We start from the raw sequence: 18,554 nt of genomic DNA, 5'->3' as shown, positions 1-18,554 counted from the left end.
CATGGGGCCTGATTGACTAATCATTCTGTCATCAGCTCCTTCCTCTTCACCCTTCATCACAGCAGAAATGGCTGTTCCTGTGTGTGTGCCCTTGCACTTGTGTGCTGTTCAGTCCCAGTGTTGCTCTGATCTTCAGCATCATCCAGTTCTTCCCGTGATGGTCAGGTTCTCTTTAGTGCTGACTGCACCTCTTGGTCTTGTGTTACCTGCAAGACTTCAAAGACTTCACCTCTTTTCTTGTTAGCCATGCTTGCCGATGGAGATAGGGGACGAGGCTGTTCTGAAGGCAACTTGTAGAACTCCGCTAGCACCCCATTCCTTCTTTGTGCACCCCTTTCCTCCACTGCACCTCTGTCCCAAGTGAGCACGTGAGTCGCATGGGAGATGTGAGCGGCTGGACAGGTGAACTCTGTGTCTCGGGCAGAGCTGGAGCAGGGTCAAAGGTGTGGGAGGGTTCCCTCTGCCTCTCCTGACTGTGCTGTAGGACCAGACATTTGTAGTTTAACCCCAGGTGTCAACTAAGCACCCTGCAGCCGCTCGCTCCCTCGTCCTTGCCAATGGGATGTGGAGGAGAAAATGCAACAGAAGGCTTGAGGGATGGGATAAGAGCAGGGAGGGATCAGCCACCAACTGTGGTCATAGGCAAAACAGACTCGACTTGGGGCCAAATAATTTAATTAGCTACCAATCACGTCAGAGACGATAATGAGAAATAAAGCCAAATCTTAAAAAAGCACCTTCTCCCCACCCTTCCCTTCTGCCCAGCTCTGCCTCCTCCCCAGTGGCACAGGGGGACGGGGGTTGCGGTCAGTTCATCACGTGCTGGTTCTGCGGTTCCTTCTTCCTCGGGGGAGGGCTCCTCACACTCTTCCCTTGCTCCAACGTGGGGGCTCTTCCCACGGGAGACAGTTCTGCATGAACTTCTCTGACGTGAGACATTCCTTTGGGCACAGCCACCTGCTCCAGCAAGGGGCTGTCCCGGGCTGCGGGTGGGTCTCTGCCCCCCCATGTCTCTCACGGGCAGCAGTGGGGCCGCTGCCGTCTTGCCACGAGCGAGTTATTCTAAATAACTAATAAATAATAGCTTTTAAAAACTAAGTTGAAAATGAAGTTAAAATGGAGTTATAATGTATCAGAAAAAATGGGAAGGAGGAGGAGGGGGTTCTTCTCTTTTATGATGTTCTTGGCATTCTAATAAATGGCCTTGTTCACTGTCAGCTCTACTTGAGGTCAGAGACAGCACCCAAGGAAGACTGGTATTTACTTTTCCATATTAAATGCATATTTATGTGTAAGCATCTTCGTGTGAGTCAGTGTTATGTATCTTAGGTGTCCAGTATAGAGTTATTAACACGATCCTGCATTCCTGATACAAAACACCTCCTGTCCCAAGGCTGATGTGTAACGTGAGCCATACTGTGAACATGGTTCGAACTTGAGGCCAAGCTCTGCAATGAAAATGTGAGAGTTTTCATATCACAGCTGTCCCAACCGTGACCGTATAATTGCCAAATACACCACGAACACGGAACCCACACAGAGTAGAACAAGACACATCGGAGAACACCGTTGTGATTTGCTGAGTTTTGTGATAAGTGCAAGATAAAATTTGGAGCAAGCATGAAATTTGAGATGGTAAATTAATTACCGGTGAGTTTTAAAAAAGTGGTGCAGTCAGGGGTTTTATTGCTTCATTTCACTGTTGCAGCTGAACTTCTTTCCAGCTTGTGGACTGCCTGCTGTTTGTCAGTGCATTTGTGGGAATGTTAATAGTTTGGTCTTTTGAACTGTTTCTTATAAAGCTAACACTTGGAGTAGTGTCATCTTCTTTGTGGTAACTAGAGTGCTGAGATGGAGGAGGATATACGCTGTTATTGCGTATTTCCTTGTGAAACAGTTGCTGTTTGGGGTCTCTTTCACATGCGTTACAGGTGCATTGAGGTGTCGCTGCATGTCGATACCACCGGGGAGCACCGGGGCTGCAGGGGCATCTGGGGTTCGCTCTTCCGGTGCCGTGGCTGGTCTTCGGAAGGCAAGGGGCTTTCAGGAGAGAGGGTGAGCATCGCTGCGAGCACCCTCACACCCGTGGGTCTGTCACCTCAGGGCATCGAAGGACGAGATGAGTCAGTATCAGGTAAACTCAAGGAGTCCCTTTTTATGCGTTAGTGAAACTCTACTCTCAGGGAGCCAAAACGTTCTTAAAATTCCTGTCGTGTTAGATACAACATGCTGGAAATTCAGGTGTGCTTTTGTCACTGTGTGTGGGCTGATGGCCTTATTTTTCTGTGTGTAAGAGGCTACATTTCAGCTGTTGAGATCAGCGAGGGAGAACGACTCTAAATATTGGCACAAGCTTTGTTTTCACAAGGGAAACACTACATGGATCTGTATTGCCTCTCTTGGTAGGAACTGGGGATGGTTCAATGCAGCGAAGTCAAGTTAACGTTGATGTAAGGTAGACGAGACTCAATTCTTTAATCTTCTACTGCAGCTTTGCTAAATAAATTACTTTATGTAGAATACCTGTAGGGATAAAAATCTGAACATCTGTTCGTAGTTTGAGATTTTGAACTATTTGTTGATTTTTGCACGGCTCTCATGCTCTTCTAAAAAGTAGCTGCATCAATGTAGTCTGGCTCATAAAGTGGGAAGCAGAATTCCCTTGGTATCAACTATTGAAATGGAAGTTATTTCCTGAGAGAGCATGTCACTGATGACCACCAGAATTCTGAGAAGTGGCTTAATTTAAGGGTCCTTTTTCTGATTGTCAAAGCGAAAAGGTTTAACACTCCGAAGCCCTGGCATTGTTGGTGTCTGACTGTGGCCATTGCCTGCACAGGAGCTGTGATAAGAAAGTGTGACGTGATGATTTGAGTGTCAAATACGACGTGGTGGACATCTGGTTCGTAAGGAAGCAATCTCTCTTCCTCAAGCTGCTGTCGAGTGAAGTGGCTCCTGTTGAGAGAGCAGAACAAGCTCTTCACCTTGAGTAGCGTGTAAAACTCAGCAGCAGCGGTCCGACAGTGGGACTGGAGACTTAGTTTTGAATAGATCAGATTTAAATAGCCAGGAGTTCTTTGTTGTGGCTTTCTAAGAGCAAATACTGTCAACACAGCTCCCTAAATTGCCAGCCTAAGTAGGCACTGCCAAGAAGCTGGGAGGTGGGCTACAGAACCCACGGTACCTCCCTCTTCCATGGGTTCCTGCAGGTGAGGTGACCTGCCCTGGGAAGCTGCGCACAGCAGGAGCCCTTCCCACGTCACCAGCAGACCTGTTTCCTAGCGGGTGGCTCTGCCAGGCGCGTGTTCCGTGCTTCTGCACGCAGCGCTGCGTTCGCACCCGCAGCACTGCCAGCCCAGGGACAAGGGGACGGACCCTGGTGCTCCCGTGGCGTGCAGCACCATCGCATGTACCACCAGCCACCGCAGATTGAGGCCACGTCATGAGATTTCTGCATACATGTGCATCTCTCACTCTCTGCTCGATTTATCACCGATGTGATGTGATGATTTCTGATTACACGCTGCTATTTTTAGTCATTGTCTTCCTTTGCAAGAGACAGCAAAGCGGGAAGCCAAGTAATCCACGTCGTACCACTGCTTTTCAGCGGAAGAGTCATTCTTTTGCCTTAAGATGATTTTACGCTGGATATTTGCCCTGAAAGACTACAGTGTGAGCCATTGTTTGTCATCATCCTGGGTTATTACCGGCCAGTTGTCCTGCTTGTGATCTGGGGATGGAGGCTAGCAGAAAAAAAAACGTGACTAATTGTATATATAGCAGTTTCATACTCCAGTTTTCTTAGATCACTGAGGTGATTAACTGTTTCACTGTAACTGTTCATATCCAGAAATTATTATTTGAAAGCAAGTGTAGGGGCACTGGAAAAAATAATAAAAATGATAAAATATTAACGCTATGGTCAGCCTTGCTATTGAGAGCTACTGGGAGTGTGGGCTGTTTCTTCTTCTAGTGCACCCATCTACTTTGTCATAGTGAGATCCAAAAAAAAAAAGAAAAGAGTACTTTTCCTTAACTATCAGTGGAATTATCTGATCATCTTTATTTGTTTTCTAAATGTCTTTACTGCATCTCAATAAAGATGGAGCTGGGAGCTGTGAAATCACTGAGATATGGTTCTGAATGGAACTCCATGCAGTGAAACCATCAGAGAAAACCAGTTGCAGCAGCTGGCTCTGCAAGTGAGAAATGCCTTGAAATCAAGGGCAGCTCATAGCAGCAGGTTAAGCCTGTGATTCTTTGCCAGCACCGTATTTTCTTTTTGCCTCTTGGCAGCACTAAAGTGAAAGAATGCAGTCAGCAAATTTGCATTTCAGTTTTTATATGCAGTACCCTGGGCATTTTAATTCGTGGCAGATTTCTTAGTAAATAGTGTATCTCAGTTATTTTAAGATGTCTTTAAAAAGACTATAAGGCTATGCTGTTTGGGTTTGTTTTGGTTTGGGTTTTTTGGCCCACTTTTATCTTGTTAATTATATTAGTTTATAATGAAGCAAGAGTAGTATCTGCTTTCAGTAAGTCATTGGAATTTGTACTCTTTCTGAGGCCAGAAGTGTGAATTTGATTCATGTGAATACTCTTTTCCCTTCTGAGGTCTTGCTGATTTCAGTTCGCATCCACAGAGGTGTGGGACTTCATCTTTGTGCATCGCACTGCAGCATTTCGATAGGATTGGCTGTGCACAAACTTAGGTGAAAAACACAAGAAACGAGTAAACCAGAAGGATTCCTTTTCTATTGTAACTGGTTTGGTGCTTTTTGTAGCTATAGACAGAAAACGTTCCGATGGGAAGGTGACTTCAAGTTAGTGGCCCCACTGCCTGTTTATTTTTGCGGTTTAAAAGATGGGGCTGAAATCTTGGTGCTGTTTGAGTTACTGAGAACGTTCCCACAGCTTCAGTAGGGCCAGGATTGTGCCTCATCCCCCTGAAAGAAGTGGAAAATGTGAAATGCCTGTGGATGTTTGTTTACTGAGCTGCATTCACTTCATACTATGTGCTTGGTTTTAAAGCATAACTGCCTTTGTGAGTCTGGTGAATTAAAAAACCAAAACCACCAAAAAATTACTTTATTCAGTGCGTGTTCTCTGTTTCTCCTGCCCTGATAGGAGTTTCTAGCAGCGTGGGGAAGCAAGGCTTGGTGCCGAGAGCACCGCGTTGAGGGGGGATTTGCTGTGTGCTGGGGATGCGACCGGCAGGTTGGGTTGGGGCAGGAGACCCCTTGGCCAGCCTGGGCAGCCTGCGGACCACGGCACGTCGTCGTGCTGTCGGTGAAGCCCTGCTGCCTGTCCCTGGAGGCTGTTGTTCGCAAGAGTAATACAGATGTGCCTGAAGTGCCTGTTTTCCACAGACTCCTGGCACAGCTTAGTTGTGCTTGCGGATGTGCTCGTATTCCTGAGCAAGGTCATTTCAATCTCTGCTGCTCGTAATGGCTCGTAAGGCTCTTCCTTGGATGCTACAGGGAACGTCTGCTGCTGGAAAAGAGCTAGAGCCTGCCTGAACACCCTGCCGAGAGCTCACCCGTGTCGGGAAGGGTGAGCAGCAGTGACAGTGTGTGCTAAGCTATCAGGAGGAGTGCCATTTCCTTGGGGATGGCCCTGGCCATGAAACCCCTCCTCCTCATCCCACTGGTGTGGCCGTTGGCTTCTCTCTGGATCCGGGACTTTTCCTGCTGGCAGCCCTTCAGACCTTCTGATGCACAGGGAGAGCCTCAGGTGAGATGGTGTCTGATGCAGGAGCAGCTGGAAGGTGCCTCAGAGACGGGGAGAGTGAGGAGCCACAATGTTCTCGTTCCATCTCTTCAGCAGGCAGGACAGGATATACGGCAATATTTTTGTCTGAAATGTGGCTCTTGCCTGAGAACACTTAGAGTCATGTTAATTTTTAATACTTTTGTCTCCATGTCTCTTTCTTCTCCAGATGGTTAATTGATTTCTAGTTTTCTGTTTCTTTGATTACTTTGAGGTTGCAAAATAGATGGGACTGAGTAAGTATTTGTAGAAGACTTAATCTTTCAGTCAGTTTCCTCTGAATTAAACCAAAACAGCACTGACAAATCCAAGAATCCTATTAAAGATGACCTACATCATGAGAATAAAATTGGGCTTGTACCTTCTTTTGCGTCCTAATTTACTGTCAAGAAACCTGAGAATATTTTCCTTAGAGTCCATTCCTTTTTATTGCTGCTAAAACCCTCGTTCTGCCTGGCCTGGTTGGCATGCTCATGGATGGGGAACTAGGAGCAGGAGGGCATCTTGAGCTGAGAGGGTAGTGAAAGCTGAGCCAGTGTGATGTGATGGGGATTTAGCTCTTGGCTGCAATTAAAAGGGTTCATCAGCAGAGCTTTAGCACAGAGTGGTTCCAGCAAAACCCTGCGAGGAGATGGAGATTATACCAGGAAAATAGCTCTTTTGTTGGTGTAGCTTCCATCAGTCCTCCACATGGAGCAAGTTAAACCGCTGCTCTTCTCGATCTGTTGCTCAGTGTAGCTCTGTCAATGAGGATTTCTTTCCTCATTTTTACTAATCCTGAAATTGTATTTTTAGTCTGGAAAATGTTTCAAAAATAAATCTGAAAATTTATGAAGCAGATCGCTTTATAAATTTCTCAAAATCCATAAAACATTGCTGGATACTTGTGAGTGACTAAGTGATTTCGATGTTTAATTGACATCTCAGAGAAAAAATACTTACTTAAAAATCTAAACCCCTGTACAGTCTTAAAATTTAATTAAAAATTAAATGTTTAGCCTCTGAGATGACTCCTTTATAGTGGAAGAAAGGTATTGGCATTTCTGGTAGTTCTAGAAAATGCTGCTGGAAAACAGCCATAAGGAGGAAGGAAAAACCCTTATTGCAATGCATTTGGGCAGGAAGGAGAAGAAAGTTAAAAGCCCAGTTAAAGATCAAAGGCACTGCAGAAAACCGAGCGTAGGAAAATGAGACGTGGCTAAAATGCATTTGATTGTTTCTATAAATACAGGTATGTAGGAACGAAAACTGACTCATTGTTCAGATGAGTTTTCTGAACAGTTTGAACAGTCTGCAAGAATAATAAATGATGTAGCCTTTCAGTCATCTACAGAGAGATCCATTTCATGGATGTCATGATGGCACCAGTGTCACTGCTAATAATTCCAGTAAAAGCAATAGGAAACGTGCACATGGCTTATCCTGAGGATGAAATACCGTGAGTTTTGTTTCATGTGCAGAGTTTAGCAAAATAATCCTACTGTGCATTTAAATACATTTGTTTTGCTGGGAATCTTACCCAAAAACGATTTTCACCCAAGTCTGTCTCTCTTGAAGTAGAATGAGGCTTTGCCTTGTAAGATTCGAATTGCCATGCCCTCTGGAGCAGCAGGACCTGCAGAGCACAGCCCGTGCCCCCGTGCAGAGTGCCGAGGGGGTGGGAGAAGTCTCCCCTTGCCCACCATTCATACCTGCAGAAAGAGGAGAGTTCAGCAGCTGGTGTGCGTGTGCCGGGGCATCTGCCAGAGCTCGACCTGCGAGCGTTTTGTGACCAGGCGGAGAGGAACCGGCTGGGCCAGGAGCGGAGCACGTCGTGAGACCCTCATGGCCCCGAGGTGCTTCCCGCGGGCTCCTCTTGTTCGACAAACGTCTTCAAGGCAGAGCAAACTCAGCTGTATTCCTGCGCTCTTCCCTGCAGCTCTGAATCCGGGGCTGCCCCAGCCCCAGTCCCATTCTTGCCGCTCAGCTGGCAGGTTTGTGTTCTAGTTACTGAACTGGTTGGTGCAGACGACTCTTGTTTTAGCTTCCTTGGATGTCGCTGTTTAGGAGTAATGTAATGAGACTGGAATTTTTGGGTTTGTAAGGCCAGAATAGGACTTGTTTTGAAGCTAGTGGGATAGCTTCAGTGTCCTGCACCATTGTGAGCATGGTGGCACTGCACTTCAGACTTGGTTTGCTGTGGAAAGGGAGTATGTGGTTAACAGGGCAAATGTTTCCTGAGCCTTACGGACTTTTCCACAAGTTTGTGTCGGGGATGTTACTAGAACCAGCTCAGTTTCTGAGTCTGGAAGTGTGGATGTCATGATGGGTCATTATTGCATATGGCATGCGTTAGCCTTTTGCACAGCAAAACTCCCGTGACCGTGTGTCGCACAAGAACTGGCCTTGCTTAAGTACACTCAGAGATTGGAAGGTGCTGTTCACTTGCCAGGGACACTGTTTAGTTTAAATGTTTCGTGAAAGCAGCTGTGACTACAGCTCTTACCAAGAGTCCTGTGTAATATCAGTTCTCTGTAGTGGAGCTGAATCCAGCATTTCACGTGTTTCACTTTGCCGTGCGTGCCCGTGTCCGATGCAGAGGAGGAGTAAAGCTCCCTGGTCAAAAGCAACATTTTACAGAAATAATAACCTGAAATCAAGTATTTTTCTGCTGTATTTTCCTCGTGAAATGGGTATATCTAAAATTCAGCCCCATATTCTGTGCACTACTATGTGCACAGCTGCCACTTTGTTGTTGCAAGTGAGAGTTGCAGCATTGGTCCCTTCCCTCTCGTCTTTGTCCGAGCAGCTAGCCAAGCTTTTTCTTGCTGGGTGTAAATTTGCTAAATTCTGCTGCGAGAATCTCCTCCTCTGTGTTTCCCTCCTCCTTCTCTCATCTCCTGGCACAGAGGTTGCTCTTCGCTGCCCGGAGTTGTGGATGAGTTTTCCAAAAGACTTGCACATTTCTGCAAAACTTACAGGTGAAGCTTTCTAAAACTGCACAAACAGAAGAATTGGTCTGAAGGTTTCTGACATATGTACTTGCAAATATACGAAATAGAATTTGCCTTCTCTGACATCAAATTAACAGGAATCAAAATTCAGCCTGGCACAAGGAAGAACAATGTTGCTGAAGACAGTAGAGTTGGGCTGGTTTATGTAACTCATGTTGGGCCATAGTTTTTATTTTAATTATACATTAAAGATAACTAACACTTTGTCATATAAAATAATATCTTCAGCTTGATTAAATACTTATTACGGTATTTAAAAATTCTTACTTCCTGTTTTGTAATTTATATTCTCTCAATTTTTGTTTTTTTGTGAGAAGCCATACAGGGCGAACACATTTGACATTTATTCCTCATTCATGCCTCCTTCTCTGCTTCTTCCCTTTTCAGAAGTTTATAGAGTTCGAAGATGCACTGGAGCAGGAGAAGAAAGAACTACAAATCCAAGTGGAACACCTTGAATTTCAGACTCGACAGCTGGAGCTGAAGACCAAAAACTATGCAGATCAGAGTAAGCAAAGTTGTACACCCAACATGATAATACACTTTGCCCTCTGCATGCATGCACTGCTACTTTGAAAATATTTTTCATACTTTTTGTTTGGTTTAATGTAATTTACGCTGAAAAGTCTGGTTATCCTTTACTTTGGTATACGATTCTGAGCCTTCTAAAGGATGGGATGTATCCACACTGATTTGTAGAGGCTTCATTGCTTCTCGTGTGTGGGGCCTGCTCATTCTCTCCAGATGCAAGATTTGGGCCGTTGGTGGTGCTTCGGAACCTGGTTTCCAGTTTCTCCTTGTCCCTGAACAGAACCTCTCATTTTTTTTCTCATATAAACAGTCGCATTTATTTGTTTGTTCATTTGTTTTTACAAATACTTCCTTAACACGTGCAGCTGTGTTTTATTGCCTGAGGTTTCCCTCAAAATTAATTGGTGTTTTGTCCAGTACTCTTGCTCTTCAAATAGCCAGAGGCGCCCATCCCAGTGGATAATTTAGGTTGTTGTCGAACTAGGACAGTTAACAGGGCACCAGGCTGCTGCTGAAGAACTCTGCTTCCATGGTCTTATTGCACTCTCTGGTCTGCTCATTTTGGGAACATGCAGCTGTCCATGAAGTGAGTTTGTGGTGAAGACCAGATCCCACAATATACGTTATTCTGTTTCTGTTTGTTTTGTTCAGTTGGTGTAAGTTAACTTCTAACAAAATATACTTTGAGACTTCTAGTTTCTTTTGAGAGCCCGACGTGTGTTAGTTGATGGTTGGAATCTTCTCTTGGTAGTTTCACGACTGGAGGAACGTGAATCAGAAATGAAGAAAGAGTATAATGCTCTACATCAGCGTCACACAGAGGTAGGATGTCACCTCGTTATTTCTAAGTAAATAAACAAACTCTTAGCCTTTGTGTAAAGTCATGTCAGAGAATTCAGCTTTACGATACTAGTGATGACTAGAGCTTCTGAACTTTGAGAACATCAGAAATGCTTGAACGGAGAGTGTAGAGAGGATGGAGCCAGACTCTTTTCAGTGGTGCCCAGTGACAAGACCAGAAGCAACTGCCACAAGTGGGACACACAAGACTCCAATTGAACATGAGTAAAAACTTTGTTACTGTGAGGATGACGAGCACTGGCACAGGTTGCCCACAGATGTCGTGGAGTTTCTGTCTGTGGAGATGTTCAAAACCAGCTGGATGTGGTCCTGAGCTGCCTATTCTAGGTGACCCTGTTTGAGCAGGGACATTGGACTTGATGGACCCAGGAGGTTCTTCCAACCTCAGCTGTTATGTGATTCTGTGAACAGTGCTCCACTGCTTCGTCTCCTGCTGCCAGCAAGCCTCCAGGCAACGCCTTGCGTTAATTTTGGAGTGCTCTTTCATGGCTCTTCTGTTATGAGATTAAGTTTAAGTAATTTCTGACACAATTTGCTGTCAGATTAGTCTATTGACTTAGATCATCAGTTTAGAGGACAAGAGCAAAGGCAATGAGATGTGCAAAAAAAGAAAGGAAATTGGAAATGGGTGCTGGAGAAGATCAAACAAAAGCAGAAATGGAGTCTTTTCTTCTCTGGCTCATGGATTTTTCTCTCCTCACAGATGATCCAGACCTACGTGGAACACATTGAGCGATCCAAGATGCAGCAGGTTGGGGCAAATAATCAAACTGAGGGCAGTCTACCTGGGAGAAGGTATGGCCATAGCCTCTCCATGTAACGTGTGCCAGCTGGGAACTTGCACCTGAGTGCGCGTGTTTGAGAGAGAGAAACCAAGAGCAGGAGCCTTCCCTGTGGGCGTGGATTGTAGTGGGTTACGGGGGAGCTGTGGGTACGTTGTCTAAGGCTTGGTGAGGAGAATCTTTATGAGTTCTGTTACAAAGCTAAGGCTTTGTCATGCTACTACTGATGGGAGGCCCCTGGAAAAATACGTTTGTGTTCTCAGGTAGCATGTGAAAGGTTTGTCTGTAAAATGGGTGGAGGTGTCAAAGCGTTTGTGTGTGTGTGTCTTTGTGTGTGTGACAGCCAGCAAAACTGTAGCAATTAAACACGACAGCCATTATAGGATTTTTTTTTTTCTCCTGTTCCTTCAAGGGAAGCTTTCTGTAAGTCATTCACCCAATAGAATCATCCCTCTGACTCACAAGTATTGTATAGAATCATTCATTTGGTTGGAAGAGACCTTCAAGATCATCGAGTCCAGCTGTTCAGCCTGCACTGTCAGGGTCCCTAAACCATGTTCCTCAACACCAAATCCACCAAATCCATCCAGTAGACCTACTTACACCCAAGAAATTGATTTTCCTCCCACCCCCCGCTGTTTTCAAAGCACCAAACCAGTAAGAACCATCCTTTATTTAAAGAGCGCAGTGGTAGGAAAGAAGTTCAGTATATAGAAGAATTAGTCTTTTCTAGTCTTAGAACAAATTTAAAGAGCAAAACTTGCGGTTACACTGATTTCAGTACTGGTACATCTGGTTTTAACTGGTATGTGAAGGAACCACACGCTTTCTCTCTGATGATACTATATACCAGTAACGTTGCCCACAGAGTGAGAAGTAGAAGTGATGGTCCATAAATGCTGGTTAGAGAAGGAATAGATCACATAACACACAATCTACTCAGATTAAGCATAATCTAGTAAATTGCTCAGCCATAAAAAAGATGTTTTCTGTGACAATTTTTCTGCCTGGCACATTCCTATTTGTGTTAATCATCACATGCTAATGAGGTGATTAACAGAAACACTGTCTAAGCCAGCAAGTTTTAAACTAAACCAGTGTTTTCCAGGGGAACAATATTGACAAAGTAATAGCTGCAGGAGATTATATCTTTTTGTTGTCTTTGCCTGTCTTTTTAATTTTTTTTTAATTTCTTCTGGCCTTGAAGACTGTTAAAAAGTTATGCATCCATGCTGACCACAGGCTGTGGGAGCTGTTGGTCTGAAAACTAGAGAGGCAGTACCAGCTGCACAGGAGTACTTGGGAAAGACTGCCTGTCTTGTCTCTTACAAAATATGTCTCACTGATCTTGGTTGATACGTGTGAACTTCAGCTGGTTAATCTTACTGAACTTCACTTCAAAATCAAATCTTTGTGAAGCATTAGCCTAAGAAGAGGAGTGGGGAAGGCGTTAGATGACACAGGAAGGGCAGCATGGGCAAAGACATGGAGGTGAAAATACTGGGAAAACAGATAAATAGAAAGCCATGAAGGATTTTGAGCTATCATCCGGTAGGGATGATGAAATGCAGAAGAGCATTGATCAAAATTTGGAGATGAAGAAAGAGCAAGATGGTTTGAAAGTACTAATAAAGAAGTATATTAAGAATAAAGGAGGAGTAAGTCAGGATATTTTAGTAAATTGTATTTAGATCTGTAACACTTAAATATCAGAATGTCAGTTCTTTTTGGGATTATGTAATGGAAAGGAAATTTCAGGTCTTGGCATAGGACATGTAAATACCCCTGTTTGCTCTGGCTCTGTTGCTGGATTGGACTGCTCTGGAAAAGACAGAATTCAAATTGCCCAAGTTTTGACTGTGTATTGTAAGAAAGAAAAAGGGAAAGACAGAGACCTAAGCCCCTCCTGGTCAATGAAAGAGGCTTGAAGGATGGAAAGGGAGTAGTAAAAGACATGACTCTCTGGAAACTTTGGTAACTAGCTTGGGACTCCTGCCAGATTCCCTGCAGCCTTAGAGTCATACAGTATCGTGAGCTGGAAGGGACCCACGAGCATCTCAGAGTCCAGCTACTGACCCCACACATGGCAACCTAAAGGTTAAACTGTATATTTAAGAGCATTGCCCAAACACTTCTTGAACACCAACAGGCCTGGAGGTGTGACCGCTTCCCTGAGGACCTTGCTCCTGTGCTTGCCCACCTTCTCAGTGAAGAATTTTTTGCAATACTGTCTATTTTCTATTTCATTACCTCCCATAATAATTAAAGATACTTCTGTAGCCTTGTCTACAAGAATAGCTTGCAGCTGGGAGATACTGGTATCTCTAAGAAAGATCTTTTATTTATTCTGAATCGGTTGATAAGGTTTTTCTACTCTCATTTGTAAGGCCACCAAAGCCTTGCATAAAGGGAAGACAGACGCGGTTATGTGTGAATGAAGGGGAACTGTTTACTCTTCCTCTTCTGACAGTCAAATAGTCCTTTCGGACAAGAATTTCTTACAGTATTTCTTCTAGAGAGGGCTAACTAAAGGCTGTTGTAGTTGTTGAGTGGGCTATATAGTGAGTTCTCTCTGTGCTCGACTTCCTGCAAAACAGTAAATTAGTCTCACAACAGAGAGTGGTTTAGAAGAGTGAAAATAATTACAGAATAGTGTTTGGAGCCTGGCTAAAATTGGGTTGTCTAAAATACAAAAATTTGTTAGGGGAAAAAAATCAAAATATAGATGGCAGCCTTCCTAGGCAAGAGAGACAGGTGTGAGAGGTGTAGGAAGCAAGAGAAGTCATGGTGTAAAAAGAGCCAGTAGTTTGTAGGTATTCTTCTGTTCATAAAATCTCCATAATGGACTATTTTTGTTCCTTCTCCTCTCCCCCTCGCAGTCTGGAGGTCCACAGTGAGCTCTCAGAACATTGTCTGAGCCCAGTGTTGGAGCTGAAATGGGATAAGTGTGTTAGGCTTGTTTCCCTTCCCACTTACCCTTCTGTAAATAGTGCATCTGTGGAAGCACTTGCACAGTAAAATAGGAAGGTACTGTAGGCAAAAGCATGCTTCGGCCTCTCTCCTTTAAAGGGTGGTTCGTTCGTGTATGCATCTGCCAAATTTGGGTTGGACTGCATGGGAGAAATGGATTTTAATGAGATTTTCCTTCCCTTACTAATAAGCTAATATTAATTGTGGCTTTATGTTATCATTCTGAGAAGGAGATGCACAGTGAGAAGTGTTACTGGTTATATCTGCAAGACTGCCATTCTCTGGGATGAAGGGCAAAATTTTCATCAAGGATTGTGTCTTTATATTAATAGAGAAATTAGTCTTTTACCCTTCCAAGTGTGGCATATTGCTGGTCTCCTTGGAGAGAAACAAAGAGAAAGACTGTATGTCTGTCAAAGCCCTGATGAGGCTATGACCTGAGTTTGGAGGAACCACCGGTGGGAAATGAGACTTTTTCCTTCATTTCGAGCTTTGCACTGTCGGGGGGGGTGTGTGTGTGTGTGTGCAGCTCTGTCTGTACGTGCTTGTGCACCAGCACTGGGGACAGCTGGGTGTTTTGTGGTGGGGCGAGCACCAGCCGTGGTGTATCTCGGGGGACACGGGCATCGTTTCTCCCGACCTGTCGCACCAACTTGAGTGCATTTATTTGTTTTCATCCGTGGATGTGCTTGAGTGTGTCAGACTGCACAGGGGTGCGTATTTGTGTAAGACCGTAAGTAGGCTGGGGATGTTTGCCTGTCACTGGGGAGACGTTTGTGCAAGAACCGTGGGGGGGATCCGTGTGTATCTGCTGTCATCCAGGAGGGCGATGAGTACGGTGCACGCTTCCAGGTGGCGTGGGTTGCAGCGCATGCGTGCGCCGTGTGCTGTAGGGCTGCATGCCTGCATGACCTTTGCTCTCTAATGGTTGTTTTTTTTGTCTCGCTTTTGGTGCGATTGCTGCTCTGTGTTGGCTGTTACGTTTGTCACTGCAGTCATCGCCAGTCATGGAGGAAAAGGTAAATCCTATTGCTGCGTCTTCACTTTGTTAATCCTGGTTTTGGAGATTGCTGTTGAGTGGCAGCAGTGGGATGCTGGGAACATACTGTACTGGCACGTGTGCCCCCTTTGTCTGCTGGCACCTGTGTTAGGCACTTGTTCGGGTGAGGCAGAGGGAGCCGCTGAGCTGCTGGGGCAACACAGCAGGCAGAAGGTTGTGTACTCAACGCAGAAGACACACAAGTTCAGTCCCAAAACCGGGTCAGTCCTCTGTGTTTCATAAAATCATAGAATCATCTGGTTGGAAGAGACCCTCAAGATCACCGAGTCCAACCATTCACCCTGCACTGTCAGGGTCCCTAAACCGTGTTGCTCAACACCAAATCCACACTGTTTTTAGACCCCTCCAAGGGATGGGGACTCCACCACCTCCCTGGGCAGCCTGTTCCAATACTTCACAACCCTCTCTGGAAAGAAATTCTTCCTGATATCCAACCTAAATTTCCCCTGGTGTAACTTGAGGCCATTCCCTCTCTTCCTGTCATTCCTAACGTGGGAGAAGAGACCAACCCCCATGTCCCTACAACTTCCTTTCAGGGAATTGTAGAGAGCAATAAGGTCCCCCCTGAGCCCCCTCTTCTCCAGACTGACCAGTCCCAGCTCCCTCAGCCGCTCCTTATAGGACAAGTTCTCCAAACCCTTCACTAGTTTCGTTGCTCTTCTCTGAACCCACTCCAGCACCTCAACGTCCTTCTTGCAGTGAGGGGCCCAAAACTGGACCCAGTACTCAAGGTATGGCCTCACCAGTGCTGAGTACAGGGGCACAATCACCTCCCTGCTCCTGCTGGCCACACTGTTTCTGACACATGCCAGGATTCCGTTGGCTTTCTTGGCTGCTTGGGCACACTGCTGGCTCGTGTTCAATGTTTGGACATTGACACTTCACGCCCCAGAATGTTTTAAAAAACCTTCTTTTCTCTCTTATTTTACTGCAGAGCACACGGCACGCGTGCTTGCTGAGCGGGGCAGCAAAGGCATGGCACTGCTGGTGGTGCTCAGAGGCACTTCCGACTGCCGGCCGGGCAGCGAGTTCTGCGCCCGGAGCCCAAAGAGAGCAGTTCTTGTCTTTACATGCTGGCAAACAAATTGTAGTTTTGTTATGTTTTCGAAGCTTCAGGATGTTACTTGTGGAGCATCTTGATCCCAGGTTTTGGCTACTGCACACCTTTACTGGGAAATGTGCTGTTTACCTTGCAGTGCTGGGTGAGACTAAGCCAGGGTTCCAAGTCGCCCTGTACTAGGAAGCGTTGGGTGTATGGAGGTTACTCCAGCACTCAAAAGCCAGATCAGACCTGAGGATGCTCCAAATTTCTTTGAAGACTGGTAGTCAATCCCAGGACAGCAAGCTGAATTTGGCTCTGCTGGGGTGTTTGCTCTTTCCTCTTACCTTCGAGCCTCTTCTGAACCTGCCAGGGATTTCCCAAGAAACTCATCAAGGAAATTTCCTGACAATCTATGTTAAAATCCTTTCCTGAAGATCCCACAGTTTCTGATGCTGTAGAGACTTTGCACCTCAGTCCTCTGTTCAGCAGGGACTGTGAAGTTCGCGTGTTCCCTGTACATTCCGTGGAGTGCCCGTGTTGAACGTGCATGTGTTTGTGCATGAATGTAGAAATAAGCTGTGGGTTCCCGTCACAGATCTGATCCAGGTTACCGAAAGAGGAAGTAGAATTCAGCGTGTCTCTCAGCATACATTTGGAATGGCTCATATTTCTCAGTGCTGCCAATGAGTTACGTCTGGCCATCCCAGCATAGTCACAAAAGCGTTTGTATTACATCATGTTGTTAGATACTCTGACTGCACCACTTGTTTTGCAAGGAATGTTTGGAAGCTATAGGAGATTTTCTCCAGCTATTTACAGCTGTGAAGCATGACTCCCTTAGGACCATCATTCTAACCTGCAGAAGAAGATATGAAACTAATTGTTAAAGCAGCTCAAAAAATGGCCTGATTTCCCCTCCCGCCCCAAAAAGAATTATTCTTTTGAAGTAGACTCTTTGGGACCCTGGAGTTATTTCTTTAACTGTAAAACTAGGAGTTCTCTGTCTTTTTGGCATAAAATTCTAATTTCTAGTTTTGAATCCCTTCATAATCTCTAATACATAACTGACTTTTTGTGGCTTTTAGATCAGTACAGTGCCTGGGTGAAGATTTCGTATTGGGGGAACAATTTCCCTAGGATGTTACCTGGAAACTTAAAATACGGCTGTTAGAAACTTCCAGGGTCTTGGAATGATAGCAGTAGGATAAAGAAAGGTAAATGCAGGAAGAGGGACTGAGGTAAATGTACTTTGGCATGATGAGCTGTTAGGAGCAGGTGTAAACGGCAGGATAGAGGTCAGAAATCGGTGTTTAGGCAAACAGCAGTGGAATGTTTCCTGTGGACCTTCAGCAATTGTTAATATTTAAAAGTAACAAGCACCAAGATGCCTTTTAGAGTGGAAAGGCTACAAGAGATCTGATAATCCCTGTCATACATGAATCTGATTTTGAATCTGTTGAAAGATGATTGCATCTTCTCTATAAAAGAAAGTAAGGTTCGTGAGGTTGTGCCAGTGGTCTGTGTTCCTCTAAAATCCAGTTGTGTGCTGCCCTTGTGAGAGGGTTTGTCTATGAAACTTCTATGTATGAGTCTTCAGGATCTTCAGGGGAAGATTTTAATGCAGATTCTTAGGAAAAGTTCATCCCTAATCTCCTTGCTGGGCCACACTGGAAACACCTTTCTTCCCTTCTGCGTATCCAAGGTAGGGCACAGCAAGTGGTCATTCCTCAGCACCAGTGACAGTGACACAGCAGTGCGGCACGCTGTGTTGGACGAGCACTGCTGAGGATGGAAAGGTTGGGCGTTTTGGTTTTTGTCCAGAAACATTGTCTCCTCTGCTAGGCATTCCACCACCTTCCTTCAAAAATGAGCTGCACCGTCTCCGGTGTCAGTGTATTTGCATATGTCCTGGGAGACCTTAGGTCCTGCTGCGGGCGTTTTGCCCACAGTCACAGGTGAGGTAGTTGTGATCGTTACCAAGCCTGGTCATCAGACCAGTGCTGATGATGGCTAAAGAAAGGCAGGTGAAGGTCTGCTGTTCATACTGGTGTACAGAAGGGCACATTTCATCACCCCAAGCCCCGTACAGGAGTAAGCAAAGTCCCATCATTGAACCCCTTTGTGGGTGCATGTCACACAGAATATCAGCTTAGTTCATCTCTGCAGGGCTGCTGGAGCCCAGCTAGTGGAGGCTGCTGGGGATGTATCCTAAATGGATGTGTGCTCTGTCCCTGCAGGCCTGCTTCTCTGACATGAAACTAGCTGCTGGTTTCGGCACGCTGCCGCAGCCTTCTTCACCTCCACTGCTTGCTCTAGATGTTCTCCCGCTGGAACTTGGACTCAAAACCTGTGCCAGCTTTTATGCTCAGAATCAAACCCACAGCTAGCCAGTCACCTCCAATTGCCAGAAAGAGGATGAAGAAAACATAATTACATACGTCTGGCAATATGAATGATGCATTCATTTATACCTTGGTTTCATTTCTGAATTTCGAGTGCATTGTAATATGGGTATGCAGAGGGGAGCAGAGAGTACAAGTACTATT

The 18,554-nt window shown here is 45.3% G+C and overlaps 1 protein-coding gene across 1 annotated transcript in view; it reads left to right on the top strand.

Moving 5' to 3' along the window:
* Positions 1-18,554, top strand: part of MAPK8IP3 (mitogen-activated protein kinase 8 interacting protein 3) — a 76,500-nt gene that overhangs the window by 13,985 nt on the left and 43,961 nt on the right. Inside the window, exons 2-5 of the mRNA XM_086622535.1 lie at positions 9,150-9,270; positions 10,045-10,115; positions 10,858-10,949; positions 14,902-14,925. Coding sequence (XP_086478661.1) covers positions 9,150-9,270; positions 10,045-10,115; positions 10,858-10,949; positions 14,902-14,925 — 308 coding nt within the window. The remainder of the gene's footprint in view (positions 1-9,149; positions 9,271-10,044; positions 10,116-10,857; positions 10,950-14,901; positions 14,926-18,554) is intronic.

Source organism: Tauraco erythrolophus, chromosome 17 (assembly GCF_009769465.1).
Source record: "Tauraco erythrolophus isolate bTauEry1 chromosome 17, bTauEry1.pri, whole genome shotgun sequence".
NCBI classification, from domain to species: Eukaryota; Metazoa; Chordata; class Aves; order Musophagiformes; family Musophagidae; genus Tauraco; species Tauraco erythrolophus.
Note: the sequence above shows the minus strand (reverse complement) of the source record. Positions and strands in the feature narration are given on the sequence as shown.